The sequence below is a fragment of the Nymphaea colorata genome, chromosome 9 (genome assembly GCF_008831285.2).
Source record: "Nymphaea colorata isolate Beijing-Zhang1983 chromosome 9, ASM883128v2, whole genome shotgun sequence".
Taxonomy (NCBI): Eukaryota; Viridiplantae; Streptophyta; class Magnoliopsida; order Nymphaeales; family Nymphaeaceae; genus Nymphaea; species Nymphaea colorata.
The window spans coordinates 11,857,508-11,885,227 of NC_045146.1; the positions used below are offsets into that span (position 1 = coordinate 11,857,508).

At 40.6% G+C, this 27,720-nt stretch overlaps 4 protein-coding genes across 6 annotated transcripts; all 4 read right to left on the reverse strand.

Annotated features, from left to right (window-relative positions):
* Positions 1–5,169: 5,169 nt before the first annotated feature.
* LOC116260808 (alpha-amylase isozyme 3E-like) lies at positions 5,170–7,437 on the reverse strand. The gene is made up of 4 exons (XM_031639310.2): positions 7,263–7,437; positions 6,668–6,800; positions 5,744–6,537; positions 5,170–5,596 (listed from the first exon to the last, which is right to left on the reverse strand). Exons 1-4 carry the CDS (start codon positions 7,311–7,313, stop codon positions 5,345–5,347), a joined length of 1,230 nt encoding a protein of 409 aa, XP_031495170.1. The 5' UTR covers positions 7,314–7,437; the 3' UTR covers positions 5,170–5,344.
* Positions 7,438–15,401: 7,964 nt separating this feature from the next.
* Positions 15,402–17,708, reverse strand: LOC116260809 (alpha-amylase isozyme 3E-like). 2 transcript variants are annotated; one of them, XM_031639312.2, is made up of 4 exons: positions 17,479–17,708; positions 16,883–17,015; positions 15,959–16,752; positions 15,402–15,811 (listed from the first exon to the last, which is right to left on the reverse strand). In XM_031639312.2, the coding sequence occupies exons 1-4, from the start codon at positions 17,527–17,529 to the stop codon at positions 15,560–15,562; spliced, it is 1,230 nt and encodes a 409-aa protein (XP_031495172.1). In that variant the 5' UTR covers positions 17,530–17,708; the 3' UTR covers positions 15,402–15,559. The 2 variants fall into 2 exon arrangements, with proteins under 2 accessions (XP_031495172.1, XP_031495171.1); XM_031639311.2 differs by lacking the exon at positions 17,479–17,708 and adding an exon at positions 17,172–17,410.
* Positions 17,709–19,785: 2,077 nt separating this feature from the next.
* LOC116260271 (uncharacterized) lies at positions 19,786–22,621 on the reverse strand. The gene is made up of 6 exons (XM_031638467.2): positions 22,510–22,621; positions 21,790–21,884; positions 21,603–21,688; positions 20,348–20,931; positions 20,129–20,172; positions 19,786–20,032 (listed from the first exon to the last, which is right to left on the reverse strand). Exons 4-6 carry the CDS (start codon positions 20,871–20,873, stop codon positions 19,928–19,930), a joined length of 675 nt encoding a protein of 224 aa, XP_031494327.1. The 5' UTR covers positions 20,874–20,931; positions 21,603–21,688; positions 21,790–21,884; positions 22,510–22,621; the 3' UTR covers positions 19,786–19,927.
* An 81-nt stretch (positions 22,622–22,702) lies between these two features.
* Positions 22,703–27,556, reverse strand: LOC116260269 (quinolinate phosphoribosyltransferase [decarboxylating] 1a). 2 transcript variants are annotated; one of them, XM_031638464.2, is made up of 10 exons: positions 27,284–27,550; positions 27,030–27,175; positions 26,274–26,407; positions 26,077–26,140; positions 25,895–25,977; positions 25,319–25,402; positions 25,079–25,231; positions 24,255–24,431; positions 23,641–23,708; positions 22,703–22,950 (listed from the first exon to the last, which is right to left on the reverse strand). In XM_031638464.2, exons 1-10 carry the CDS (start codon positions 27,373–27,375, stop codon positions 22,854–22,856), a joined length of 1,098 nt encoding a protein of 365 aa, XP_031494324.1. In that variant the 5' UTR covers positions 27,376–27,550; the 3' UTR covers positions 22,703–22,853. The 2 variants fall into 2 exon arrangements, with proteins under 2 accessions (XP_031494324.1, XP_049935458.1); XM_050079501.1 differs by lacking the exon at positions 22,703–22,950 and adding an exon at positions 23,417–23,503 and having other exon boundaries at positions 27,284–27,556.
* Positions 27,557–27,720: the final 164 nt, after the last annotated feature.

The window sequence follows — 27,720 nt, forward strand, 5'->3', positions numbered from 1 at the left end:
CTCTAAACCCTTTCCTTTCTATGTATGTCCATCTGCTCTTCCTCCACCCTCCTCTCTATCTGTCTCCCCTCTTCTCCTTTTTCTCCCCATCTTTTCCTCAACATGGTCCGGCAATGAACCGGTCTGGTAGTCACCGCTTTCTCTGTCTTCCAATGGCATAGAGACCGAAGGATCATTCACGTGCCGAGTTTCTTTGCCAGGTGCCAAATGATTTTAACGAAATGAGAAAATGAACGATGTTGATGTCATTCAAGGGCACAGCTTATGGTGCTTCTTTCTTCACCTTGACAAGTCAGGAATTAAAGAGAAACAACTTACAAACGAACTAAACTCCAAGGAGAGTTTGATCGAACGAGCCAATTTCGCCAACTGTATCAAGTTTATCGCCATCTCTTGTTTGATTCCCTGGCTTTATAAGTTATTTTTTGAAGTCGCATAGCTGGACATAAAACTAAATTTTATGCGTAGATTGTTTTTTAGTTGTTCAAGCGGTCAACTTAATTATTAATATTTCACAACTTGCTACATATATATTTATCAGAAAGGCTAATCAATTATTTGACATAAACTTCATATTTACCTAGTTTTGTGTGTGTGTGTATATATATATATATATATGTATATATATATATAATAGGGGGAAAGAGAGAGAGAGAGAGAGAGAGAATAATTAGTTGCCAAATTGAATGACCGAAGCGCCACTACAAGTTTGGCACATTTGACAATAAGGTTTTGCAAATTAAAACATGAAGCAAAATTATTTGACTATGAAAAATGTTGCCATCAAGATCTTTTCGAGAGGGATTGATGAGCGTGATCTTGAATTAACATCTAAAACTTCACTTTTGTCATCTCTTTCTGTTGTCACCCATTTTCTGCACCCAAATACTGAGCATGAAAATACGAAAATATTAGGAATAATTTAGCATTTTGACATGATCTAGGCAAAGTTAGTCCGCAACAAGGTATTTGCGAATTGATTTGATGAAAATAGGCCCTAAAAATGGATACCCGTTTGGGTTTTATGATTATAAGAGGGGCGAGTGCGATTGATCGTGTCAAACAGAGGCGGAGAGCTTTCACATTCTCCTATGTTAAGATTAACATATTACCTTCTCTAACTAAAATGAGATTTTAGGTCATTCAGCTACGGAAAGAAGAAATTTGAGTGGCAAAACTTGACGAACCATCTCAAGCCAAACCCAGTCACGCATCCTTTTAATCTAAATAATACACGGTAAATGTAAGCTCTTATCTGTCACACGATGAAAGCAATTTTCATATCAAGGGACATTTGAGGCTGGTAAATATTGAGGTTGTCATATGGACGACGATCTCTCATCTCCCTTGTTGCTCTCTGCTTGTTTCTCGTGTATCTTCATCGACAATTACAATGTAACGTATTAGTGCCCCTCAGCCAGAAAATTACTCGGGCCCCCTTGTCCCAATAATAAATGGTGCCTGCTGGACTGCTTGCAAGTTTCAACTATGTCTATGATCGTTTCTGGCTGGTTGGCTTCTTCTCTGTCTACGTAAAGAGATTGCTCGGAAATTTTAACAACTGTTGGAAAGTCCAATCCACAGTCTATTTGGCCAGCAAGTCTTCTATTAATGGAGTTCTGTTCCATAGCCTTCACGTGATGTCGCCGGTTGCTCGTTTTGGACCAATAATTGGCTGAAGCTCCGTTTTTTCCTCAAAAGAATATTTTCATAGAAAAAATTGACTCCGTTTTTTCCTCAAAAGAATATCTTCACAGAAAAAATTGGCTCCTTTTTTTCGTCAAAAGAATATCAGCTGTCAAGTTTTAAATTGCTAAAAGAATCGAACATTCTAAAAGCTTTTTGTTTTCTGCCCACCTCTCTGCCTTACCCACGTAGAACGCTCAAGGAAAACATACCAGATTTGCTGATTAATCATTAAAACTAAGGCTCTTTTGCGAGAAAGGGGATGATACCTCCTTTGGTTTAAGAAGCAAAGAGAGATGACTCGATCGGTCCCTATTTTTAAAGGTCTTCCGATACTGATCATGCATGGCACTAACTTGGATTCACTATAGATTCTCAACCAAGTCATCGTAATTATGAGTTCACTTCCGTTACCCTCATGAAAAATAAAAAAATTACTCATATGCATGATTTTCAAGAATTGTCATTTGGCCTGCGTACAGATTTTAAAAATTATATATATATATATATATATATATATATATATATAGCGAACAGACCCTTATATGCCAGCCCTTATATATTCATATCAAGGCTAAAAAATTAATATTGACCATAAAAAAACAATCACTATATGGGCATTAATTAATGATTGTTTATCAAAATTTGTTTCCTAGAAGTAAACAACATATAATATTTTTTCAGCAGAGAGAGAATTAGTAGAACCACATATAGATGTTTCTAGGTAACATGTAAGCTCTTGCTGCTAAGTGCACATGTAAGTTCATTTTTCCTTTCTGCCAGGTCTATCGACCTTATAATAGTGGTGGTGGTACCGCATGCGCCTCGACTTCCTCATCCGATCGCTGGGTATGCATGCTTCAATGTTGCATTTCTTTTCTACTCTCTCGCTCTGTTATGGTCGAATTTAGATTACAACAAAGGGAATTACATGAACCTTTTAGCTTCTGAATTGCATCTATGTGTAATGCTGACCGATCGATTTAACGTGCCTTGCAGAAAAAGATCGGGAAGTGTATGTGGGCTGCCTTGCGTTTGTCTGATTTAGCCTTTGGTACTGGTGGTTTCATCGACCTTGGTTCCTCCCTCTTTGATACCCTCGATCTTCTGTTGGGAGACTCTTGAATTTCGGAACAGCACCACGTAGACTAAGTTCTACAGCTTCATTCGAGTCTCCAGGGAATTCTCTTTGTTGGAGTCTGTGTCTCGTCTTGTGTAAGGAAATGTATATATTTTGTCATTTGGCTACGACATCGTCCTTCGTCTACGGTTAGGTGATTATGCCGCTCCGTCTTCCCATTCCCTTTCCACCCTTTTTATTTTGTTTTACAATACATTGTATTGTATATTTCGTCTTTATGGACTTTTTGTCCTCAAATTTTTGTATTGATTCCCATTTTATCGGCTAAATCAACTATAAGAAGTTTTCTTGGTTTGGTTTACTTGGCTGTGTACGTGTTGAATTTTATTTGAACTTCAATGTTGGTTGGGATTCTTGCTTCTAAAAAAATCCTATTGAAATTCTCCCAATAAAACAACTCACTGGCCATTCAAATTTGGAATTTCTAAATTATAAATATCAAAATTGTTATGCAATTAAGTGTACATATGTTTCAAGCACCATATGGTAACTGGTCAAGTTAGCGGCATGTAGGAACGCAGGTCTCTAGTTAAATTCTGATAGGTGCTATGCCATTGATGCAACTTATGACCCTATGACCCTAAAGCCCTCAATTTCAACGAGGCCCTAACTCATTCTAAAACATGATCATCTCTTTCACATGGAGGGAGGATAATGGAAGCAATTTTTACATCTCTCATGTCTATCTTATACTGATGCCTGCCATGCCAAGTATGTTTTCTAAGCAACTGCTACGCAAACCAGAACCGCCGTCTAGTGTTTGATTACATGTCTGGTTTGTCGACCAACTGTTCATAATTGATGCAATTAAGTTTGGCAATCTGGACGTAATGCGTTTTAGCTAATGCTGGAATGTGAGAGTCGACCATATTCTTCTTATAGATAAAAGCTTGCGCCTCCCCTTTTGATGAGGTGATTAAGTGGTAGCAGACAAGCCTATGGGTCCTCATGCACACTGGATATGGCTCTCATCCTACATTTCTTTCCCCCTCTCATTGTCTCCATCTCTCTCTTACACTCAAATAATAGTGACAAATATATAAAAGTAATTGCCTACACGTTAATATATAGCTTCGAAAATTTTATCTACGATATCAAACTTCAGAAGTTCTTTTTTTTTTCACCTTCAATCTACATATGGCTGGACACCTGGCCGAAGTGGCCGTAAAATGTGGCATAGGTTTTTTCCAGCCACTAGGAACAAAGTCAAAGTATGGATGTCAAGTTAGCTCAGATATTTAATCCGACTCTTTTAGAAAAATATGATACGAAAAAAAATTAGTATCCAATTAAGAAATTAGAACGGATTCAGATTTCTTCAGATTAGGATTTAGATATGATTTTTTTTTCATTTATATTCAAATCCAAGATTGGGATTTAGATATGATTTTTTTTTCATTTATATTCAAATCCAAGTTTGAATCTCTGAGTATATGGATATATGAAAACACAGATATTTTTAAGAATATATTTAATTTGAATTCAATCCATTCACATATATAGGAGCCAGGGCCCTGCTTCATATTGGACTAGGAATAAAAAATTTTACTTGAAATATTTTGGCAAAAAATAATAATAATAAGAACAATAAAAGAACAATGGGCGGGCCTTGTGGCATGTATAATTATAAACATGAGGTTTGAACTCATGTTGCGACCCCATAGATTTATAATTGATTTTGTAGGTTGGAAAAAAGGGGATAACGATCGATTGAAGAACTTGCATTGCAGAAAAATGTGAGGAGGTGTATATGGGAATTTCGCCAGTGCTGTTGATCCTGTAGTTGACATTGGTGTTGTTGATCATTTGAATTTGCAGCAATATGGACGTGACCTTTTTATATGAAATGTGCATTGCATTTCTTGAAATCAATACCAACTTTTGGAAAGTCTGAATTCCTCATTGTGAAAAATCGTATTACATATCCAAATATACCAGCAGGTTACCAAGTTTTTTATCATGACAATCGCAACCGTAAAATTTTTAGATTAATTTCTAAATAAAGATCGAAAGCTGGCTTTTAAGCAATTACATTTTGGCCTGGTCGTCCAATTACAGATCTCTATCTTGAATACCAAGGATGAATTTTCTGAAATAAATTCTTTGTTTCGTGATCTGTACAGTAGGACTCCATTCCCTGATTTAGGGTTGCTTGTTCCTGTCAATATTACTGGAAATTAACAGGCAATTTTGTTTTAATTGCCAACCGTAATGCCCTCATTTTATATATATATATATATACTCGGATTCTTTTACCAGGTGGGTGCCACCCCTTTTAAAGTTAGATTGCAATGTCTCTAAAGGCTTCAATCAAAGCAGAGTGGCGGAGACTAATTAAAAATGCAATCTGTAATTTAGTATCATAAATGACTAGAAAACAAGAACAATAACGAATGAAGCCTTCAATTGGCTTTCAGAGAAAGAAAGAAAGACAAGATAACAGCTAGGAAGAAAAGAAAGAAGGCGGAGGAAGCAGGAATGAGCTGAGCCTTCTAATTGATTTGTCACGCCTACTCATTAAATCTTCTCCCAGACCGCGTAATCCTTCCCAGCAGCAACCATACGGAACCCTGGAGGAATGAGACCGCCGGCGTCATACCTGGACCCGATCTTCGTAATCACCTTTCCATCAATCTTAGCCACATACAGATCCTTCTCTGCACCCAATATTTCGACGGTGCTTCCCGCCTTGATCCCATTCTTTTCCCTTATCCCCGCAAGCAACTTAATCTCTTTCCCCAGTCCCCAATCAAAGTAGTGATCATAGAACTGCAAAAACCAAAAGAAAGAATACACAAATAGATGTAAGAATGCATAATTAAGACGATTCTTTACCTTTCCGGTGAACCGCTGCCCGGAAAAAGAGTTTCCAGCCTGAGCGGAGAAGTGCTAGACAGAGGAAGTAAGGCTACTTACGATTGAAGGTATGCCAGGATGCGTGAGGATGTACGCGTATCCCTGCATGACTTTGTCCCCTGGGAACGGCCAGTAGTTCTGGGTCGACCCCGTGTCATGGTTGTCTATGAATGTCACCGCCTTCTCCGGCGAGATCCCAATCAGTCCCGACGGCCTCCCCTGTGAATCCTTCAACCGCCACAGCTCGTCTTTGACGGCAGATTGCAGCACTCCCTTGGTGGTGAAGTCGAACGCCGTTGCGACTCCACCCGCACCCCGCACCCAATTGTCCAGCTCCCTTCGGTGTGCTTCCGGGCCTTGAACTGGATCCGAGCCCAGGGAGCTCCAAACCTCGCCCACCACGAACTCCGGACGGGCTCGCTGGATGTAGCCTCTCGTCACATCCGTGGAGTATCCCTTGGCGAAGTCGAGGCGCCACCCGTCAAAGCCGACGTCGGTCTTGAGCCAGGTGAGCCAGTCGGTCAGCTCCTTCTGCACCCTCTGGTTCAGGTGGTCGATGTCTGGGGCGGGGCCGTAGCTATCTCCGGTGTCGTAGTTGCCGGAACCGTCGGAGTACTGGGTGTCGTCCTTACAGATGGACCAGGCACCCCAGTCCAGGCTGCCGTCGCCCTTCCCTCCCTCGAACGCTGCCCAAATTCCTCGCCCGTCCTTCTTCGCTGCCGTCCGGTGGTTGATCACCACGTCCGCTAGGCACTTTATGTTTGATGCATGGAAAGCCTTTATCAGGTCCCTCAGGTCCGCCTCGCTCCCATACTTTGATGAATCGAGGTCGTAATATCTCCCCGGCAAGTAACCTGCTTGACCCCAAAGCGAAACAGAGACGAGTTTTCGTGTTAAATGTCTTCATGATCTCAAACACAACGTTTGGTAAATGATATCCCGATGAAACTAATGAGGCCATGGAGGAATATATGTTTGGCTCACCTTCAGGAGAAGCCGACTGCGAAGGAGGAGGAAGCCAAACATGGGTGACGCGTGCTTCTGCTATCTGAGGCACCAAATTCTTGAGAACACGATACCATCCTTGGGTGTTCTTGGAAGATTGCCAATTGAAGCCCTATAGAGAGGTTAAAAAGAAGGCATCGTATCAGTGCCCAAGACAATGTAGCCTAATACAGCATTAAGAAAAACCAACTATGAAGAAGATATATATATGTATGTATATATATAAGCTTTATTGCTTATTAAGCTCAACCTCTGGCATTGTTCCTACCTGAAAGAGAAGCTGGGCATGAGAAAGCTGGGAGAAGGAAGCAAGAAAAGAAAGAGAACGGGCAAGATGAAAGCGAGCAAGTGTGCCACGCTATGGGAAGCCATTGAAGAGAAATAAGGGAGTAAGCTATTGAGCAGCTCTGATCTGCCCTTCCTGGCCTCCCTTCATGGGGTTTTTATAGCAATGCAGCATTAAATGCTCTAACGATATAGAAAGCGCAGATAGAGATCATAGAGATAGGGAAAGCAGAAAAAGTAAAAATCAGAAAACAAAAAAGGCCCTTAACCAGACAAGGCAGCCCGTTACCTGCATTGAAGGTGTGGCGGGGAGAAGAACAGGGGCGAATAGGTTTGGCATGGTTTAGCTGCCATTATCGCACACAAAAAGTGGGACGTCATCCCGGGACCCAGAGGTGCTGGACTTACGCTTAACTGCTTCGATCGAATACAACTGCGAATCGGCGTCGAAGGAAAACTGGATGAGAGAAAGTGAGATAGATGAGCCCAATCTTGCACTAAAGGCAAGAGATGAGAGAGCCTTCCTCCAAATTTACTACGCCAACGGATCTTTACGCCATCGCCGGAAACTTATCTGTGGATCATCTGATCACTGCTCTTGCTTTTACACGTACTTTTGGGAATCGACGCTTTTGAAGCTTATCTTGTTTGCCATTAATGCTAAGAGGGCATCGTTACTTGTATAAAGATAAGGTCGATATATAGGTAGATGGTCAAGGCTCTTCCTGTTGTTCATCAACTTTAGTATGCGGCGGCGGCTATCTCGGTTGGCCTAATAGGCGATGTTTGTTGTGATATGTACGTCAGCCGGTCAGGATTCTGTTCTTTTGTCTTGTCGGTCACGTTCATGCCGTCAGCCCATTGGTCTGAATTTCCATGTTCATCTCATCCCCCTCGCAGATGCACCTGATCATGAGAAAGGTCGACAAAATTAGTTTATTATCCTTTTCTCTTTTCAAATGCAAACTCTACGTAGGACTTGAAGCCAAGATGTTGCAACTGAAACCGAAGATTACTGCACCAAAATTTAGTGACATGAAGTCAAGTTCTTGGATGAGATTATTAAACAAAACGGCTTCTTCATAGCAAATGAAATCAAAATATCACCAAGTCAAGTTAAACGGCTTTGTTGAAATTGTATTGCACCCAATATGCATCTGGTTCTGATGAACTCATACACAGAAGAACCTCCTATCCTTGATGTGGTCGAAAAAAGGGCCACCGAAACAAACCAAAAAAGGGCCACCGAAACAAACCAATAGACAAGGAAAACTTCGTGCAAAATTACATTTTATAGTCTCCCCTTCTTTAAGAGAAACCATGGAGCTTGTTCACGATCATTTATAAGTTTTTAACCATGACTAATTAAATGATGGGGATGTTCATTTTCCTATTCGGCTACGGTGTCTTCTTCCGTCCTGGGCAATTGTGTTGCTTCATCTATCTATTCTCTCCCCACCTATCTTATTTCATTTTACGTGCAATTGTCTTGTATATTTTGTCTTTTATTTTTATTTTTGTGGTTTGATCTTGTATTTAGGGAACATCTAATTTTCATTTTATGGGCTTTTCTCTCTCTCTCTCTCGCTATATATATATATATATATATATATATGCATCTATTGCCCCACTCATAATACCCTCTCATCATCCCACCAACAGACAAAGGCCTTAAATTCACATATTGAAATGATGGCAAGCCCGAGAACAAATGGAAATCTGTAAATGTGCAATAATATGTACGTCGTCAGGATTTAACAATACATCCACCGATGGTGGCATGCATTTTCCGACTCACAAAAGCAATTGGGTACATACATGTACATGATGCAGAAAACTAACATGGCTTCCAGGTCCCGATCAAACTGGGAGGAAACATTGCCTCGATCAAGGACGGATCCAGGATTTTTTTTTATGGGCGGGCCAACAATCCAACCTCTGGATCTGAGTAGGGCTAAATTGAATTTTAATCCAAAAAGTACATGGCGCAATTAAAACATTATATTTTTTTCAATGTAATTTTTTTTTTCATTGGTCAGGGTGAAGCATGGCCTAGGCGCCCCCCTCCCTCCCTCCGCCCCCTGGCCTCCATGAAGGCATGCAAACTATTTTTGAAGCAGTGGTGTGCTCAGAAGGGATGGTCGACGTTTTTACCCTTTGCGCTAAGGGCTTAATATCGAATTGCTCATTACGGCACTCAATTCAATCCAGAATGATGGGTTCCATCCCCTGAGCAGAAGTGTATTGTGCCGGCAAACAATAACTGGATATGAAACATCTATCTTGGAACTGCTTAATTATGGGTCAACTATTCGCATTAACATGAAAGATTCCTACAGTTGAGATCAGACCAGTGCCATAGAAAATGACTTTTGTTAGAAAAGAACGCAAAAAAAAAATGGTAAAATACAAGTTAGCGGAAAAAAAGGGAAAAAAGGAAGACATTTTTTTTTAACTCCAAAACCAAAAAAAAAAAAAAAAAACAGAAGAGAAAGAACACGACTTTACTGGTATTATACCGGAAGACTTGATTACGATGGCGATGATGTTGTGTGGTTCCAAGGAAACTATGCTGTTTGGTCATCTTCGTGCTTCAGTACATCATCGCCCTCACCACTCATCAGTACTTTCCTTTTGTATATATATATATATATATATATAATTTTAAGGGAATTCTTTTTATGTACTATTCATTACTTTTCTGGCGAACCGCTGCTCGAAGGCATGATGTGCCCTAATAAGGCATTCATCGAATGGGGTCATTCAGAAAACTAAGAGATGAGAGAGCGGAGATGAGCCCAATCTCGCACTGATGGCAAGAGATGGGAGAGATTTCCTCCAACCGGTCGTTACAACATCGCTGACAACTTTTAATCTGCGGATGATCTTATAATTCTGATCACTGCTCTTGTTCAAACACCTGCTTTTGAGAATCAAGGTTTTTGAATCTTATCTTGTTTGCCATTAACGCTGAGAGAGCATGGATCGGTTGCTTACACATAGCTATTGTAGATGAAGCCTGAAGGCTCTTCCATCCATCTAAACAGAGTGTTAAGTATGTAGCTGCTATCTCGGTTGGCGTCACAGGCGATGTTTGTTGTACTGTATGTAGTCGATATTATGTTCTTGTGTATCCTTGTTCACGTCCTTGGCGTTATCCCATTGGACTGAATTTCCGCGCTCATCTCGTCTCCCTTGCAGATGCACCTGATCATAAGAAAGGTCACAAACACATCAACTCTAAACCCTTTCCTTTCTATGTATGTCCATCTGCTCTTCCTCCACCCTCCTCTCTATCTGTCTCCCCTCTTCTCCTTTTTCTCCCCATCTTTTCCTCAACATGGTCCGGCAATGAACCGGTCTGGTAGTCACCGCTTTCTCTGTCTTCCAATGGCATAGAGACCGAAGGATCATTCACGTGCCGAGTTTCTTTGCCAGGTGCCAAATGATTTTAACGAAATGAGAAAATGAACGATGTTGATGTCATTCAAGGGCACAGCTTATGGTGCTTCTTTCTTCACCTTGACAAGTCAGGAATTAAAGAGAAACAACTTACAAACGAACTAAACTCCAAGGAGAGTTTGATCGAACGAGCCAATTTCGCCAACTGTATCAAGTTTATCGCCATCTCTTGTTTGATTCCCTGGCTTTATAAGTTATTTTTTGAAGTCGCATAGCTGGACATAAAACTAAATTTTATGCGTAGATTGTTTTTTAGTTGTTCAAGCGGTCAACTTAATTATTAATATTTCACAACTTGCTACATATATATTTATCAGAAAGGCTAATCAATTATTTGACATAAACTTCATATTTACCTAGTTTTGTGTGTGTGTGTATATATATATATATATATGTATATATATATATAATAGGGGGAAAGAGAGAGAGAGAGAGAGAGAGAATAATTAGTTGCCAAATTGAATGACCGAAGCGCCACTACAAGTTTGGCACATTTGACAATAAGGTTTTGCAAATTAAAACATGAAGCAAAATTATTTGACTATGAAAAATGTTGCCATCAAGATCTTTTCGAGAGGGATTGATGAGCGTGATCTTGAATTAACATCTAAAACTTCACTTTTGTCATCTCTTTCTGTTGTCACCCATTTTCTGCACCCAAATACTGAGCATGAAAATACGAAAATATTAGGAATAATTTAGCATTTTGACATGATCTAGGCAAAGTTAGTCCGCAACAAGGTATTTGCGAATTGATTTGATGAAAATAGGCCCTAAAAATGGATACCCGTTTGGGTTTTATGATTATAAGAGGGGCGAGTGCGATTGATCGTGTCAAACAGAGGCGGAGAGCTTTCACATTCTCCTATGTTAAGATTAACATATTACCTTCTCTAACTAAAATGAGATTTTAGGTCATTCAGCTACGGAAAGAAGAAATTTGAGTGGCAAAACTTGACGAACCATCTCAAGCCAAACCCAGTCACGCATCCTTTTAATCTAAATAATACACGGTAAATGTAAGCTCTTATCTGTCACACGATGAAAGCAATTTTCATATCAAGGGACATTTGAGGCTGGTAAATATTGAGGTTGTCATATGGACGACGATCTCTCATCTCCCTTGTTGCTCTCTGCTTGTTTCTCGTGTATCTTCATCGACAATTACAATGTAACGTATTAGTGCCCCTCAGCCAGAAAATTACTCGGGCCCCCTTGTCCCAATAATAAATGGTGCCTGCTGGACTGCTTGCAAGTTTCAACTATGTCTATGATCGTTTCTGGCTGGTTGGCTTCTTCTCTGTCTACGTAAAGAGATTGCTCGGAAATTTTAACAACTGTTGGAAAGTCCAATCCACAGTCTATTTGGCCAGCAAGTCTTCTATTAATGGAGTTCTGTTCCATAGCCTTCACGTGATGTCGCCGGTTGCTCGTTTTGGACCAATAATTGGCTGAAGCTCCGTTTTTTCCTCAAAAGAATATTTTCATAGAAAAAATTGACTCCGTTTTTTCCTCAAAAGAATATCTTCACAGAAAAAATTGGCTCCTTTTTTTCGTCAAAAGAATATCAGCTGTCAAGTTTTAAATTGCTAAAAGAATCGAACATTCTAAAAGCTTTTTGTTTTCTGCCCACCTCTCTGCCTTACCCACGTAGAACGCTCAAGGAAAACATACCAGATTTGCTGATTAATCATTAAAACTAAGGCTCTTTTGCGAGAAAGGGGATGATACCTCCTTTGGTTTAAGAAGCAAAGAGAGATGACTCGATCGGTCCCTATTTTTAAAGGTCTTCCGATACTGATCATGCATGGCACTAACTTGGATTCACTATAGATTCTCAACCAAGTCATCGTAATTATGAGTTCACTTCCGTTACCCTCATGAAAAATAAAAAAATTACTCATATGCATGATTTTCAAGAATTGTCATTTGGCCTGCGTACAGATTTTAAAAATTATATATATATATATATATATATATATATATATATATAGCGAACAGACCCTTATATGCCAGCCCTTATATATTCATATCAAGGCTAAAAAATTAATATTGACCATAAAAAAACAATCACTATATGGGCATTAATTAATGATTGTTTATCAAAATTTGTTTCCTAGAAGTAAACAACATATAATATTTTTTCAGCAGAGAGAGAATTAGTAGAACCACATATAGATGTTTCTAGGTAACATGTAAGCTCTTGCTGCTAAGTGCACATGTAAGTTCATTTTTCCTTTCTGCCAGGTCTATCGACCTTATAATAGTGGTGGTGGTACCGCATGCGCCTCGACTTCCTCATCCGATCGCTGGGTATGCATGCTTCAATGTTGCATTTCTTTTCTACTCTCTCGCTCTGTTATGGTCGAATTTAGATTACAACAAAGGGAATTACATGAACCTTTTAGCTTCTGAATTGCATCTATGTGTAATGCTGACCGATCGATTTAACGTGCCTTGCAGAAAAAGATCGGGAAGTGTATGTGGGCTGCCTTGCGTTTGTCTGATTTAGCCTTTGGTACTGGTGGTTTCATCGACCTTGGTTCCTCCCTCTTTGATACCCTCGATCTTCTGTTGGGAGACTCTTGAATTTCGGAACAGCACCACGTAGACTAAGTTCTACAGCTTCATTCGAGTCTCCAGGGAATTCTCTTTGTTGGAGTCTGTGTCTCGTCTTGTGTAAGGAAATGTATATATTTTGTCATTTGGCTACGACATCGTCCTTCGTCTACGGTTAGGTGATTATGCCGCTCCGTCTTCCCATTCCCTTTCCACCCTTTTTATTTTGTTTTACAATACATTGTATTGTATATTTCGTCTTTATGGACTTTTTGTCCTCAAATTTTTGTATTGATTCCCATTTTATCGGCTAAATCAACTATAAGAAGTTTTCTTGGTTTGGTTTACTTGGCTGTGTACGTGTTGAATTTTATTTGAACTTCAATGTTGGTTGGGATTCTTGCTTCTAAAAAAATCCTATTGAAATTCTCCCAATAAAACAACTCACTGGCCATTCAAATTTGGAATTTCTAAATTATAAATATCAAAATTGTTATGCAATTAAGTGTACATATGTTTCAAGCACCATATGGTAACTGGTCAAGTTAGCGGCATGTAGGAACGCAGGTCTCTAGTTAAATTCTGATAGGTGCTATGCCATTGATGCAACTTATGACCCTATGACCCTAAAGCCCTCAATTTCAACGAGGCCCTAACTCATTCTAAAACATGATCATCTCTTTCACATGGAGGGAGGATAATGGAAGCAATTTTTACATCTCTCATGTCTATCTTATACTGATGCCTGCCATGCCAAGTATGTTTTCTAAGCAACTGCTACGCAAACCAGAACCGCCGTCTAGTGTTTGATTACATGTCTGGTTTGTCGACCAACTGTTCATAATTGATGCAATTAAGTTTGGCAATCTGGACGTAATGCGTTTTAGCTAATGCTGGAATGTGAGAGTCGACCATATTCTTCTTATAGATAAAAGCTTGCGCCTCCCCTTTTGATGAGGTGATTAAGTGGTAGCAGACAAGCCTATGGGTCCTCATGCACACTGGATATGGCTCTCATCCTACATTTCTTTCCCCCTCTCATTGTCTCCATCTCTCTCTTACACTCAAATAATAGTGACAAATATATAAAAGTAATTGCCTACACGTTAATATATAGCTTCGAAAATTTTATCTACGATATCAAACTTCAGAAGTTCTTTTTTTTTTCACCTTCAATCTACATATGGCTGGACACCTGGCCGAAGTGGCCGTAAAATGTGGCATAGGTTTTTTCCAGCCACTAGGAACAAAGTCAAAGTATGGATGTCAAGTTAGCTCAGATATTTAATCCGACTCTTTTAGAAAAATATGATACGAAAAAAAATTAGTATCCAATTAAGAAATTAGAACGGATTCAGATTTCTTCAGATTAGGATTTAGATATGATTTTTTTTTCATTTATATTCAAATCCAAGATTGGGATTTAGATATGATTTTTTTTTCATTTATATTCAAATCCAAGTTTGAATCTCTGAGTATATGGATATATGAAAACACAGATATTTTTAAGAATATATTTAATTTGAATTCAATCCATTCACATATATAGGAGCCAGGGCCCTGCTTCATATTGGACTAGGAATAAAAAATTTTACTTGAAATATTTTGGCAAAAAATAATAATAATAAGAACAATAAAAGAACAATGGGCGGGCCTTGTGGCATGTATAATTATAAACATGAGGTTTGAACTCATGTTGCGACCCCATAGATTTATAATTGATTTTGTAGGTTGGAAAAAAGGGGATAACGATCGATTGAAGAACTTGCATTGCAGAAAAATGTGAGGAGGTGTATATGGGAATTTCGCCAGTGCTGTTGATCCTGTAGTTGACATTGGTGTTGTTGATCATTTGAATTTGCAGCAATATGGACGTGACCTTTTTATATGAAATGTGCATTGCATTTCTTGAAATCAATACCAACTTTTGGAAAGTCTGAATTCCTCATTGTGAAAAATCGTATTACATATCCAAATATACCAGCAGGTTACCAAGTTTTTTATCATGACAATCGCAACCGTAAAATTTTTAGATTAATTTCTAAATAAAGATCGAAAGCTGGCTTTTAAGCAATTACATTTTGGCCTGGTCGTCCAATTACAGATCTCTATCTTGAATACCAAGGATGAATTTTCTGAAATAAATTCTTTGTTTCGTGATCTGTACAGTAGGACTCCATTCCCTGATTTAGGGTTGCTTGTTCCTGTCAATATTACTGGAAATTAACAGGCAATTTTGTTTTAATTGCCAACCGTAATGCCCTCATTTTATATATATATATATATATACTCGGATTCTTTTACCAGGTGGGTGCCACCCCTTTTAAAGTTAGATTGCAATGTCTCTAAAGGCTTCAATCAAAGCAGAGTGGCGGAGACTAATTAAAAATGCAATCTGTAATTTAGTATCATAAATGACTAGAAAACAAGAACAATAACGAATGAAGCCTTCAATTGGCTTTCAGAGAAAGAAAGAAAGACAAGATAACAGCTAGGAAGAAAAGAAAGAAGGCGGAGGAAGCAGGAATGAGCTGAGCCTTCTAATTGATTTGTCACGCCTACTCATTAAATCTTCTCCCAGACCGCGTAATCCTTCCCAGCAGCAACCATACGGAACCCTGGAGGAATGAGACCGCCGGCGTCATACCTGGACCCGATCTTCGTAATCACCTTTCCATCAATCTTAGCCACATACAGATCCTTCTCTGCACCCAATATTTCGACGGTGCTTCCCGCCTTGATCCCATTCTTTTCCCTTATCCCCGCAAGCAACTTAATCTCTTTCCCCAGTCCCCAATCAAAGTAGTGATCATAGAACTGCAAAAACCAAAAGAAAGAATACACAAATAGATGTAAGAATGCATAATTAAGACGATTCTTTACCTTTCCGGTGAACCGCTGCCCGGAAAAAGAGTTTCCAGCCTGAGCGGAGAAGTGCTAGACAGAGGAAGTAAGGCTACTTACGATTGAAGGTATGCCAGGATGCGTGAGGATGTACGCGTATCCCTGCATGACTTTGTCCCCTGGGAACGGCCAGTAGTTCTGGGTCGACCCCGTGTCATGGTTGTCTATGAATGTCACCGCCTTCTCCGGCGAGATCCCAATCAGTCCCGACGGCCTCCCCTGTGAATCCTTCAACCGCCACAGCTCGTCTTTGACGGCAGATTGCAGCACTCCCTTGGTGGTGAAGTCGAACGCCGTTGCGACTCCACCCGCACCCCGCACCCAATTGTCCAGCTCCCTTCGGTGTGCTTCCGGGCCTTGAACTGGATCCGAGCCCAGGGAGCTCCAAACCTCGCCCACCACGAACTCCGGACGGGCTCGCTGGATGTAGCCTCTCGTCACATCCGTGGAGTATCCCTTGGCGAAGTCGAGGCGCCACCCGTCAAAGCCGACGTCGGTCTTGAGCCAGGTGAGCCAGTCGGTCAGCTCCTTCTGCACCCTCTGGTTCAGGTGGTCGATGTCTGGGGCGGGGCCGTAGCTATCTCCGGTGTCGTAGTTGCCGGAACCGTCGGAGTACTGGGTGTCGTCCTTACAGATGGACCAGGCACCCCAGTCCAGGCTGCCGTCGCCCTTCCCTCCCTCGAACGCTGCCCAAATTCCTCGCCCGTCCTTCTTCGCTGCCGTCCGGTGGTTGATCACCACGTCCGCTAGGCACTTTATGTTTGATGCATGGAAAGCCTTTATCAGGTCCCTCAGGTCCGCCTCGCTCCCATACTTTGATGAATCGAGGTCGTAATATCTCCCCGGCAAGTAACCTGCTTGACCCCAAAGCGAAACAGAGACGAGTTTTCGTGTTAAATGTCTTCATGATCTCAAACACAACGTTTGGTAAATGATATCCCGATGAAACTAATGAGGCCATGGAGGAATATATGTTTGGCTCACCTTCAGGAGAAGCCGACTGCGAAGGAGGAGGAAGCCAAACATGGGTGACGCGTGCTTCTGCTATCTGAGGCACCAAATTCTTGAGAACACGATACCATCCTTGGGTGTTCTTGGAAGATTGCCAATTGAAGCCCTATAGAGAGGTTAAAAAGAAGGCATCGTATCAGTGCCCAAGACAATGTAGCCTAATACAGCATTAAGAAAAACCAACTATGAAGAAGATATATATATGTATGTATATATATAAGCTTTATTGCTTATTAAGCTCAACCTCTGGCATTGTTCCTACCTGAAAGAGAAGCTGGGCATGAGAAAGCTGGGAGAAGGGAAGCAAGAAAAGAAAGAGAACGGGCAAGATGAAAGCGAGCAAGTGTGCCACGCTATGGGAAGCCATTGAAGAGAAATAAGGGAGTAAGCTATTGAGCAGCTCTGATCTGCCCTTCCTGGCCTCCCTTCATGGGGTTTTTATAGCAATGCAGCATTAAATGCTCTAACGATATAGAAAGCGCAGATAGAGATCATAGAGATAGGGAAAGCAGAAAAAGTAAAAATCAGAAAACAAAAAAGGCCCTTAACCAGACAAGGCAGCCCGTTACCTGCATTGAAGGTGTGGCGGGGAGAAGAACAGGGGCGAATAGGTTTGGCATGGTTTAGCTGCCATTATCGCACACAAAAAGTGGGACGTCATCCCGGGACCCAGAGGTGCTGGACTTACGCTTAACTGCTTCGATCGAATACAACTGCGAATCGGCGTCGAAGGAAAACTGGATGAGAGAAAGTGAGATAGATGAGCCCAATCTTGCACTAAAGGCAAGAGATGAGAGAGCCTTCCTCCAAATTTACTACGCCAACGGATCTTTACGCCATCGCCGGAAACTTATCTGTGGATCATCTGATCACTGCTCTTGCTTTTACACGTACTTTTGGGAATCGACGCTTTTGAAGCTTATCTTGTTTGCCATTAATGCTAAGAGGGCATCGGTTACTTGTATAAAGATAAGGTCGATATATAGGTAGATGGTCAAGGCTCTTCCTGTTGTTCATCAACTTTAGTATGCGGCGGCGGCTATCTCGGTTGGCCTAATAGGCGATGTTTGTTGTGATATGTACGTCAGCCGGTCAGGATTCTGTTCTTTTGTCTTGTCGGTCACGTTCATGCCGTCAGCCCATTGGTCTGAATTTCCATGGTCATCTCATCCCCCTCGCAGATGCACCTGATCATGAGAAAGGTCGACAAAATTAGTTTATTATCCTTTTCTCTTTTCAAATGCAAACTCTACGTAGGACTTGAAGCCAAGATGTTGCAACTGAAACCGAAGATTACTGCACCAAAATTTAGTGACATGAAGTCAAGTTCTTGGATGAGATTATTAAACAAAACGGCGTCTTCATAGCAACTGAAATCAAAATATCACCAAGTCAAGTTAAACGGCTTTGTTGAAATTGTATTGCACTGAATATGCATCTGGTTCTAATGAACTTATATATATATATATATATCTTATCGAAGCTATAGACAAAAATCGAAGCTATCGATGTGGTCGAAAAAAGGGCCACCGAAACAAAGAAAACTACGTCCAAAATTACATTTTATAGTCTCCCCTTCTTTGAGAGAAACCATGGAGCTTGTTCACGATCATTTATAAGTTTCTAACAACCATGACTAATTAAATGATGGGGATGTTCATTTTCCTATTTCGCTACGATGCCGTCTTTCGTCTGCGATTGGGCAACTGTGTTGCTCCATTTATCTACTCTCTCCCCACCTCTTTTATTTCATTTTACGTGCAATTGTCTTGTATATTTTGTCTTTTTTTTCTCTTTTTGCGGTTTGTTCTTGTACTTAGGAAACATCTTGTCCTCGAATTTTACTATGAATTTTTATTTTATCGGCTTTCTCTCACATACATATATATATATATATATATATATATATATATATATATATATATATATATATATATACACAAGCTGAAGCATCTATTGCCTCACTCATAATATGTGGCGGCGGCTCTCTCGGTTGGCCTAATAGGCGATGTTTGTTATGCTATATACGTCGGCACCTATATCCATTCAAACGGGGTCAGGATTCTGTCATTTTGTCTTATCGGTCACGTTCATGCCGTTAGCCCATTGGACTGAATATCCATGGTCATCTCATCTCCCTCGCTGATGCACCTGATCATGAGAAAGGTCGACAAACACATCAACTCTAAACCCTTCCCTCTTTCTGTCCCTCTGCTCTTCCTCCCTCTCTCTCTCTCTCTCTCCCCTTCTCCCCACCTCGCCCGATCTCTCTTCCCTACCTCTCCTCTTTCTTTCCTCCTTTCTCTCCCCATCTTTTCCTTATAAGAGTTCTTTTCTCTTCTGTTTGTAGAATCTGCGAGCCACGTCAAGGGGAAGGGAATTAAGAGCATACCAATTTTAGGTTCCAATGTATGAATCTTGGGACCCGTCCTAATTAGGATTGTTTCAGTGCTCATAAGCAAACCTCATTCGGTCATTCCCTAATCACTCATTATGCATCATCGGGCCCGAAATGAGGCGTCACTGGAAACGTAATATCCAACTCAATTTCCATTGTGATAAGCTGCACAGTTTTGGAGAAGCTCGCTCAAGTAATAATGGCGCTCATCCCAATCTTCCCCCATTGATTCTCTGTAACATTCCATAGCTTTAATTGCTTTTCTTAGTATTCCCTTCTATTCTGGTTCCTATTGGAGGAATTGTTTTTCTTTTCTTGGCTACATTTGGCATACACAAAAAGGAGCTTTTCTGCATGTTTGTAGCCTTTTTATCTGGATGGATTGACAGGGAAAACGTTCATAACGTAAGCAGAATGTGATGCTTTTCCAATAAAAATATATCTCATTCATTCGAAACCAAATAAATGCTCTTATAATAAAGTACCCTTTTTACCTATTGCGACATTCCTGTAATATACAGCAAGCAAAGACAAATCATAAAACTTTTCTAGCTGCAGACAAGATTTTGAAAAGAAAAAACATATTATACATCTAACTGATACACATCTGTTAAGTCCGTTCACATGTTATCCAAGATTTCCTCTATGACCTCGGACACCGCTTCCTTAACAAACTTCTCTGCTTCCTTCTCTGCTCGTGAATCCTTGCTTCCTTTCTTCTTTTTCTACAACACCAGTTGAGCAGCCATTGTGATCTCATGCAATTAGAAAAGCGTACTCGTAAGACGGCAAACAGGTGCTTATGAAGAAAATAAACTTACCGAACTTTTCCCTGAAGACTTTGAGCTTTCCTTGATCGCGCATTCTGCAACATAAGAACAAGCTCAACGAAATTTTCTAAGAAGCCAATTTTCAATCACTTTCAACATTTTGTTCCCTCGATTTATTCAACGTTTAAATTCGATATGTGACGATCTGAAAGAAAATATGAATTTACGAATGGATCAAAGCACATACGTCAGTCTCTTTGTCACTCTCACCTGTGTGCAGCTCGAACCCGCAAGGCTTACACCTGTAGTACCATTGCTTGCGGCCGTGCCTGATGCAGAGGTCGCAGATGAAGCCCAGCCCTCCGTAGGCCGTCTTGGTGGCAAGCACCAGCGCGTGCTTGTGGGACGGGTGTTGGACGCAGGCCGGCAGCCTGGCGCAGCGTGGGTGGACGTCTAGGCGGCAGGCGGCGCACCGGTAGAGGAAGCCGCGGCCTATTTGACGGCAGGCGCTGCAGCTGAAGACTTCCCCTGGGTAAGGCGGGACGTCCAGGAAGGCGAGGGGATGCAGCTCGTCGGCCGGGTGGCGGATCTCGCGCGGCGGGTCGGCGCACTCGCAGTGCAGGAAGTACGTGCAGGAGCGGCAGGCGTAGACGCCATCCTTGGAGGAGCACTCTTCGTGGCAGCCGCCGCAACGGGGGTTTTCTTTCTGGCCGTTGTCGTCTATCTGGGAGAGATGCAGCGGGTGGGCATGGCTGAAGTGGGTCAGGGTAAGGGCTTCTAGGGAGCTGATCTCCATCTTCTTTAATCACTTGTGTTGATCGAGATGTTCAGCGGATTTAATATGGTGAATATTGCTGTTTGAGAGGAAATACAGAACAAAGGCCGCGTTTATCTCACGCACGCGGAATAAGAAGAGAAGACGCAGCCTAATCTCCAAGCCAAGTTGAAGGAAGGTTACCATGACCAGCAAGCAAAGAAAAAAGGGGGTGGCCTCCCACCCCAACTCAAAATTGCCGCAAAATTAGACATTTTTTTGGAAGAGACAGGATGAGCTCCAGTCATCGTCAATAACCATGAGCGGAATTCACAGTAGAACAAGTGAAACGACCCAACTGGAACATGATTCGGTGCCATGTATTTGTACATTTTTTTGCAATTGCATCTCGAAAGTAATCTCCACAGTCGATATGCATTTGCATTTGCGATTAGAGTTTCATTCAAGTCTATGGATCTAAGTATACATACATTTCTAGGTTTGTTTTCCATACAGTTCATGCCCATGCTGCTGAAACTTTCTACGACAACTAAACGATTGGTTTATGAAATGTGACTACATAACATCGTAATTGTGTGTTCCCTATCTGATCTGACAAGAGGAACGGTTGAGACATAAAAAGGGGCCGGGCTGGCCTCTTTGATTTCAAGGCACAAGAAACTGGTCTTGCCCCTAAGGAGTGATAGTGCAAAGCTGGAAAGCTTCCAAGAAACATGACAACTCCTTCGTGGATAAGAGATGAGCAATTACCATGAGCAGAATGTAACAAGTCAAGCTAGTCGTAGTTTGGCTCCCGTCTGCTTGTGCAGCGCTCGCCTAAAGTCGTTAAATGAGCTCTGCAGGTCAAAATATGAAGAGTGCGCATGCTCAGTCGGCTCAGTTCATGTAAGATTGATAATGCAAAACAAGTTGTTTGGCAACAGTTGTTTTAAAGTACCGAGTTTGATGTCTTGCAGAGTAAGCTTGTTGAGCCAATCAGCTGACATTAGTAACTTTAACCATGAATTTCACAATGAAGTAAAACATAGCGGCCTGTGACACGTAATGTGGAAGTGAGGAAGCGAACTATCGAAAAATATTATGCTATTAGCATATCTGATGCGGATTCAGAGAAGGATGTGAAGCTATAACTAAAATGTTTGCCAGAAAGAAAACTTCACAAAGCGAAGCGAGCAACCATAAGCTAAATAGCGAGATGCTTTCTTCATTTACGGGAGAGAGAGAGAGAGAACACAATAATCATGTAGGTAAGCTTGGTATAAGACTATAAGCTCAATCCTTAGCATTTGCACTTTAAGAGATTTGTTACTTTAACCATAATTAGAAGCTTATCAAAGTCAGGTACTTAGGAAAATGAGTTTATGCCATTTGAACGAAAGCGGCTTTTCTATAAGCTCGTCCGTTTAGTTTTTGACTTCCTGGGAAAATATGGCATTCTCAGAAAACAGCTCGTTTATAAAATTAAATTCAATGAGTACTTTAAAGCTGAAACCAGTTTCATTGAAAAGCAAGGATGGATTTCTCAGTAGCAATGGAACGCTAATGGATTTACAGTCGCCTTAGTCGGGAATGAATTTGGAAAAAGTACAAAACGAAGAACAACGTGGAGAAGATTAAGGTCCAATTCAACGCAATAGATGAAAGCAAGTGGATTTACCGATCCCTTTCATAATACTGTTTCTCCGAGCCCCATATCGTCTTTGTCGAACAGTCAAACCACATTACCCTGTCTCCAGGACAAGATATCCGCACATGCCTCAGAAATGAAACGGGTTCGCTCCTAAGAAAAGTTTCTCCAAGACGGTTCAATATACATAACTTCATAGCTGCACAAGGAGACTAGAAGTACCTAATACAAAACAACATTTGAACAATTTTATTGGATGAGAAAAATGCATTGCTAAACTTCGACCGCGAAGCATATCCAGCCCCCTTGACTGGCAAGAATATAGCCTCTATATTAGTGATTTATACACTATATCCCATAAGAATAAATAGCGTTCACGCGCGCTTTGTGCGCCTGCCAACTGCAAGAGCGAGCTCTGTATCAATCTTCAGTGAGATATCCAGTGCTTTGACAGAGTGCGTCAATGCGCCACTGCAGATTTGTGCGGGAAGGGAGAAATGAAAAGAATAAATAAGACCACTAAGATCAGGAGCAAATCACCCTATAGTTCATAGATATAAAGTGCAAGGAGAAAAACATTTTTATCAGAATTGTGGAGCTATAATGAAGGTCTAACAAAAGGGGTATGGGAGAATTTACAATTTGCCATAACTTGGATGGCAAAACAACAATGGTTTTTGAAACATTCCACATGCACAAGGTGCTGGTGACTTTCTACGTCACTTATCTGATAAGGTGGGAGCCGAGATTAACTTTCCTATCCAGTTAGAAAAAATATTCCACACTCTCCAGACTTTGTATTTGTTACCTAAAGATGAACAAGCACTAGTTATCCTGACCCGAGATCATCAAAATACAATCAGGAGATGAATGATATATCTAATATCCCATCTTGTCAGGATTAATTTATTTGAAGATGCTTGATTTAGATGTACTTAAGTCACTATTGTGCACCTGTGAGTTTAATCCTTATCATTCTTGAGCAGCAGCAGCTGCACCAATGCTTGCTAATCACCTTATATCACTGAATGAAAAAGCAATTAATCCTGTTTCCAAAAAATGCATAGCCCACAAATACCAACTTATGTTCTCATGCCAATTTGAGAAAGCTTTTAACAAAGTAAACATGATTCAGATTCAAGAGGGAAGTCAATATATTACCTCGAAATATAGGTCACTCCAGTCTGCCCGATTTTTTTAACTGTCTTGATGGTGACATTACCAGAAGCCTGTGTCCATCAGAAAGCTTCATGAGGAGATCTACACATACATTAATATAACTGGGTAGGTACAGACCGCTGCCACCTAAACATCTACACACACATACACACAAAATATATATACATATATATATAGCAAGAGGGAGAGAGAGAGAGAGAGAGAGAGAGAGGAAGGGAGAGAGAGTAATGATAAAGTGCACCTAGGAACACCTACACAAGCTGAAAAAGAGTATTTTTCATGAACAGTTTCTTAGTGAAATAATAAAACCTCTAACAATAGTTTTGACAACAGAGGTGTAGCTACTCCAGGAGCACCTTTCAAGTTTTGAAACATAATATATATGAAGGCGACAAGTTAGGTACTACTGTATTAATCCCTAAGCTGTACTGCAGTTGAATATTGAAGTTTAGACACACATACTCTTAAGGGTCTTACAGTCAACAAGAAACTAACTTGATTAGCAGATTGGCATGGAAAACTCAGCAAATATATGACATAAGATGTCACTAGTTTCCCTGCTTTAAAATGGCATACAACTTATGCTACAGAATTACCTCCGTCTCAAATCTCCCATTTATTAGGTCAACAGCTTCTTTAAGCATAGAGACATCCACATCATCATCTGGAAGGGGTATAACCATATTGTCCAGCATTATGCGTGTCAATGAAGATTCCCTTTGTGCTGCATAATTTAATACTTCATTTACTTCTTCAATTGTCCTTGTCTCAATCTGCAGTAATAGAATATTCTTAAAATGAGCATGTAATGAATTTATTAGGTTAATCCATCTGAATTAAATTGAAACAAAACACTATGTGAAACATGATCCCTTCGTACCTTGAACAGCAAAATAGTAGCCATTACATGAGCAAATTTATCCATTTCATGGTCAGAAAATTAAACTAAGAAATGAGGTGAATGAAGCATTTTCAGAAATATGGAAATGATTAAAAGAAATTTTTGTAACAGAGATTAGTTCGTAACTTCATACATACATGCTGCAAAATATGTGTGTGCATGCATACGAGGGAAAATATGGTGGTTCTTAACAATGTAATATATGGTGGCATTTGCTCTTGTTTTGTGGATCTAAGCACTAAATGTTGAGTTTACATGTACAGATGTGTTTACCATGATTTGTGCATGTTATAGCAGACTCAGGCACCTCCACTGTAGCATGAAGTTCAAATGTTGATGGAGCAGAATACAAATGGCCAATGATTCAGGAATATGGGTAGTAAAGAGTGGTTTAAAATACAACATCAAACCCTATTCAACAGTAGTGATGCTTCTCATGATAGACATCATTTGTACATTATTGTCAAGTCAGTGTTTCCTGATAGTTACATGGTATTACTAGGAAAAAGAAAAATTTACCTCCACACCCATTTGAAGCTTGTTACTTTCTATATACTCATCCACAGATCTAAGCGCACTTGCAACACCTCCAGCTATTGATATATGATTATCTTTGATCATGACCATATCAAACAAGCCCATTCTGTGGTTCTTTCCACCACCAATCAGCACCTTGACATAATAAAACAAAAAACCAGCATAAGGCTACATGAAAATGAAACAAATTCATAACTTACAGGGAAGGGAGATGATAAACACCGCCCACTTGTCCACCAAACGTAAACCAGGTGCAGTTTTCCGTGTCTCTAGAATACATGCAGGACTTGCAGCATCAGCCATTGCCTTCAACGTCACCAAAACAAGCAGCAAAAACTATTATGAGGATGAAAGAAAAACTGACAAGTATGCGCATTTCATAACATAGTGAACTGCACAAACTGGACAAGAACACCTAGAAGTGTTCCTGTTCTAAAACCCACCTAAGTCACCTGGTAACAGTTATAGAGAAACAGCATGTGAAAGCAAGAACTACTAAAACAAAGTGAAATAACTTTTTCTATATCATCCTCAACTTGCATTAATGTCTATCACCAAATTGAACAGTGTGCATGTGAACGGAAAGAAAATGAACATGAAAGAATTAAAGAAACTACTGCAGACATGAAGGAACTGTTGACCAGTCTCTCTATGCTTTAACACCTCTTCTCAAAGTGTGGTCAGACTAGAGAGTGAACACTGGAAAATTGATAATAAACTTGACCAATCAATGGAAATAAAGTAGTGAATTTATGCATCGACATTGTTATCAAACATATGAAAGAAGCCAAAACCGACCTTTGTATGTGTGGCAATTCCACTCATTCTTTGCATAAAATTGAGCACAATTCTTTCTGCAATCAGTATACTATGAGCACCTCCTGTACATGTAAACATTACAAAGTTTAAAGACGAACATTTTGCTTTTCCCAGTTAGGACTTGAGATTCAAATCCTCTCGAATGTGACTATAGACCTTACCCTGCACTCGACCAAATTGTAAGCCTTTATGTATGCAGTCACCATCTCTTGCGTACCATTCAACCTAAACCAATTTTCCATAACCAAAACTTTTTATGCTCGTTAAAAAAAAAAGTCAAATAGCACATGCTACAGTTCACGATCGCTAAAAACAAGAAAGGATGCCCCGACAAGAAAAAAGATGTAACTTCTCCTACCTTTAATGAAGGATCAACTTCCTTGAAGATCATATCAGCAAGTGCAATTCCGGCAACAATTCCATCCTCCTTAGCTAAAAAATGTGCTTCCACCTTCTCAGTAATTGGGATGGTAGCCAAACAAGTTACATCTCCTAGACAAGGACAATGAACTTTTAGAAATAGGACATGCTATTATATCAAAAGCAAAAAGCCCTGCAACTCTTCAAGCTTCTTAACAACCAGAGGTTTTAAGTTTTAATCGCTTCTGCCAATCGATCTGTTTCATGAAAGGCAGCCTTAACGCCTTCATCACAGAGCAGTGAAATAAAGTTGTGAGAAATGTGCTCGACACTACCTATATCGAAAAATTCATTATTATTTTACATTTCTGCCTGCGAAAGGAATGCCTTAACACCAACAATCTAGCAAAGCATGCGATAGGCAGCCGGAAGGAGCTTCACTTAACACCAGCGAAATGCCCGACACTGTTCGACACCATAACCATAATTGAGAGCTTTTTCCTGTTCTATTTTTCCTCTTAATTACTAGAATAAACGTATCAACTAGCTTTTCTTTATGAGAACAGATTCCTACTTCCCAAACCATATCAATCAATTGTCCAAAACTGACCACTAAGTCTTGGCCACAAATTCTGAGGGTTAAGAAGGCATAGAAACGAAACCCGTCGACGCATATTATTCACAAGAAAAACAAGCACGCCGATCATAAAACGCGAAATTTCACCGGAAAGAATGATGCAGAACAGAAATTCACCTCGATCACCGGCGTCTTCCGAAAGCGCAAGCCTTATGACAGCCTTAAGGTCGTAGGTGGGGTGAGAAGGAGGGGCTACCACCATGGGATCGACGGCGATTCTCGGGACCTCCTTGGTCAAGGAAGACATCGCGATTCCTCCTCTCCTAAAACCCCAAAAGAAGGGGAGTCCAATAAAACAAGTGGTACGCCACAGAAGTGCAGAAGACGAAGAAGAAAGTCAAGAAGAAAGAAATCAAAGATTCCTTTAGGACCTTCGGATAGGCAGAGACCGTGAGGGAGATGTGCAGTGAAAGATACTCGATTTACGATAGCCAATCGCCACAGGTGATGGGTACTTCAGCATGGTCACCGCCGCTCCACCGACAACTTCCGGAGCAGCGGGCTATGAGCCTACGATCGTTATCAAGCGCCTGCCAAATGATGAGCATCACCGGAGTTTGAGCTACTGAAGTGAGCTTGAATGCTGTGCAGCGCATTGCTTCCGCACTTTTCCCAGCCCTATTTGTAGGATACAATTTCCGCACTTTGGCTTCCACCTTTGTCATGTTTTCCATCTTAGAGTGTGAAATTGATCCAGACCCCGGGATTCCCCAAGGTCGACTACCCAAAACCTGTTACAGGTGCGAAGGTGAAAAATGAATTGACATATGAATTCAGTGCTCCCGAAAAAATTTTGATACGTTTTGTG

Excerpts from the sequence above, each read along its gene's own strand:
- LOC116260809 (XM_031639311.2), bottom strand. The coding sequence starts at position 17,276 with ATGGCTTCCCATAGCGTGGCACACTTGCTCGCTTTCATCTTGCCCGTT. Across the intron at positions 17,016-17,171 it reads ATGCCCAGCTTCTCTTTCAG|GGCTTCAATTGGCAATCTTC; the intron begins GTAGGAACAATG and ends ACCTCTCTATAG. Across the intron at positions 15,812-15,958 it reads ATCCTGGCATACCTTCAATC|TTCTATGATCACTACTTTGA; the intron begins GTAAGTAGCCTT and ends TGGTTTTTGCAG.
- LOC116260808 (XM_031639310.2), bottom strand. The coding sequence starts at position 7,313 with ATGCCAAACCTATTCGCCCCTGTTCTTCTCCCCGCCACACCTTCAATG. Across the intron at positions 6,801-7,262 it reads CCGCCACACCTTCAATGCAG|GGCTTCAATTGGCAATCTTC; the intron begins GTAACGGGCTGC and ends ACCTCTCTATAG. Across the intron at positions 5,597-5,743 it reads ATCCTGGCATACCTTCAATC|TTCTATGATCACTACTTTGA; the intron begins GTAAGTAGCCTT and ends TGGTTTTTGCAG.
- LOC116260269 (XM_031638464.2), bottom strand. The coding sequence starts at position 27,375 with ATGCTGAAGTACCCATCACCTGTGGCGATTGGCTATCGTAAATCGAGT. Across the intron at positions 26,408-27,029 it reads GGAAGACGCCGGTGATCGAG|GAGATGTAACTTGTTTGGCT; the intron begins GTGAATTTCTGT and ends GTCCTTGTCTAG. Across the intron at positions 24,432-25,078 it reads AGCTTCAAATGGGTGTGGAG|ATTGAGACAAGGACAATTGA; the intron begins GTAAATTTTTCT and ends CTATTACTGCAG.
- LOC116260271 (XM_031638467.2), bottom strand. The coding sequence starts at position 20,873 with ATGGAGATCAGCTCCCTAGAAGCCCTTACCCTGACCCACTTCAGCCAT. Across the intron at positions 20,173-20,347 it reads CGGGTTCGAGCTGCACACAG|AATGCGCGATCAAGGAAAGC; the intron begins GTGAGAGTGACA and ends CTTATGTTGCAG. Across the intron at positions 20,033-20,128 it reads AGTCTTCAGGGAAAAGTTCG|AAAAAGAAGAAAGGAAGCAA; the intron begins GTAAGTTTATTT and ends CTGGTGTTGTAG.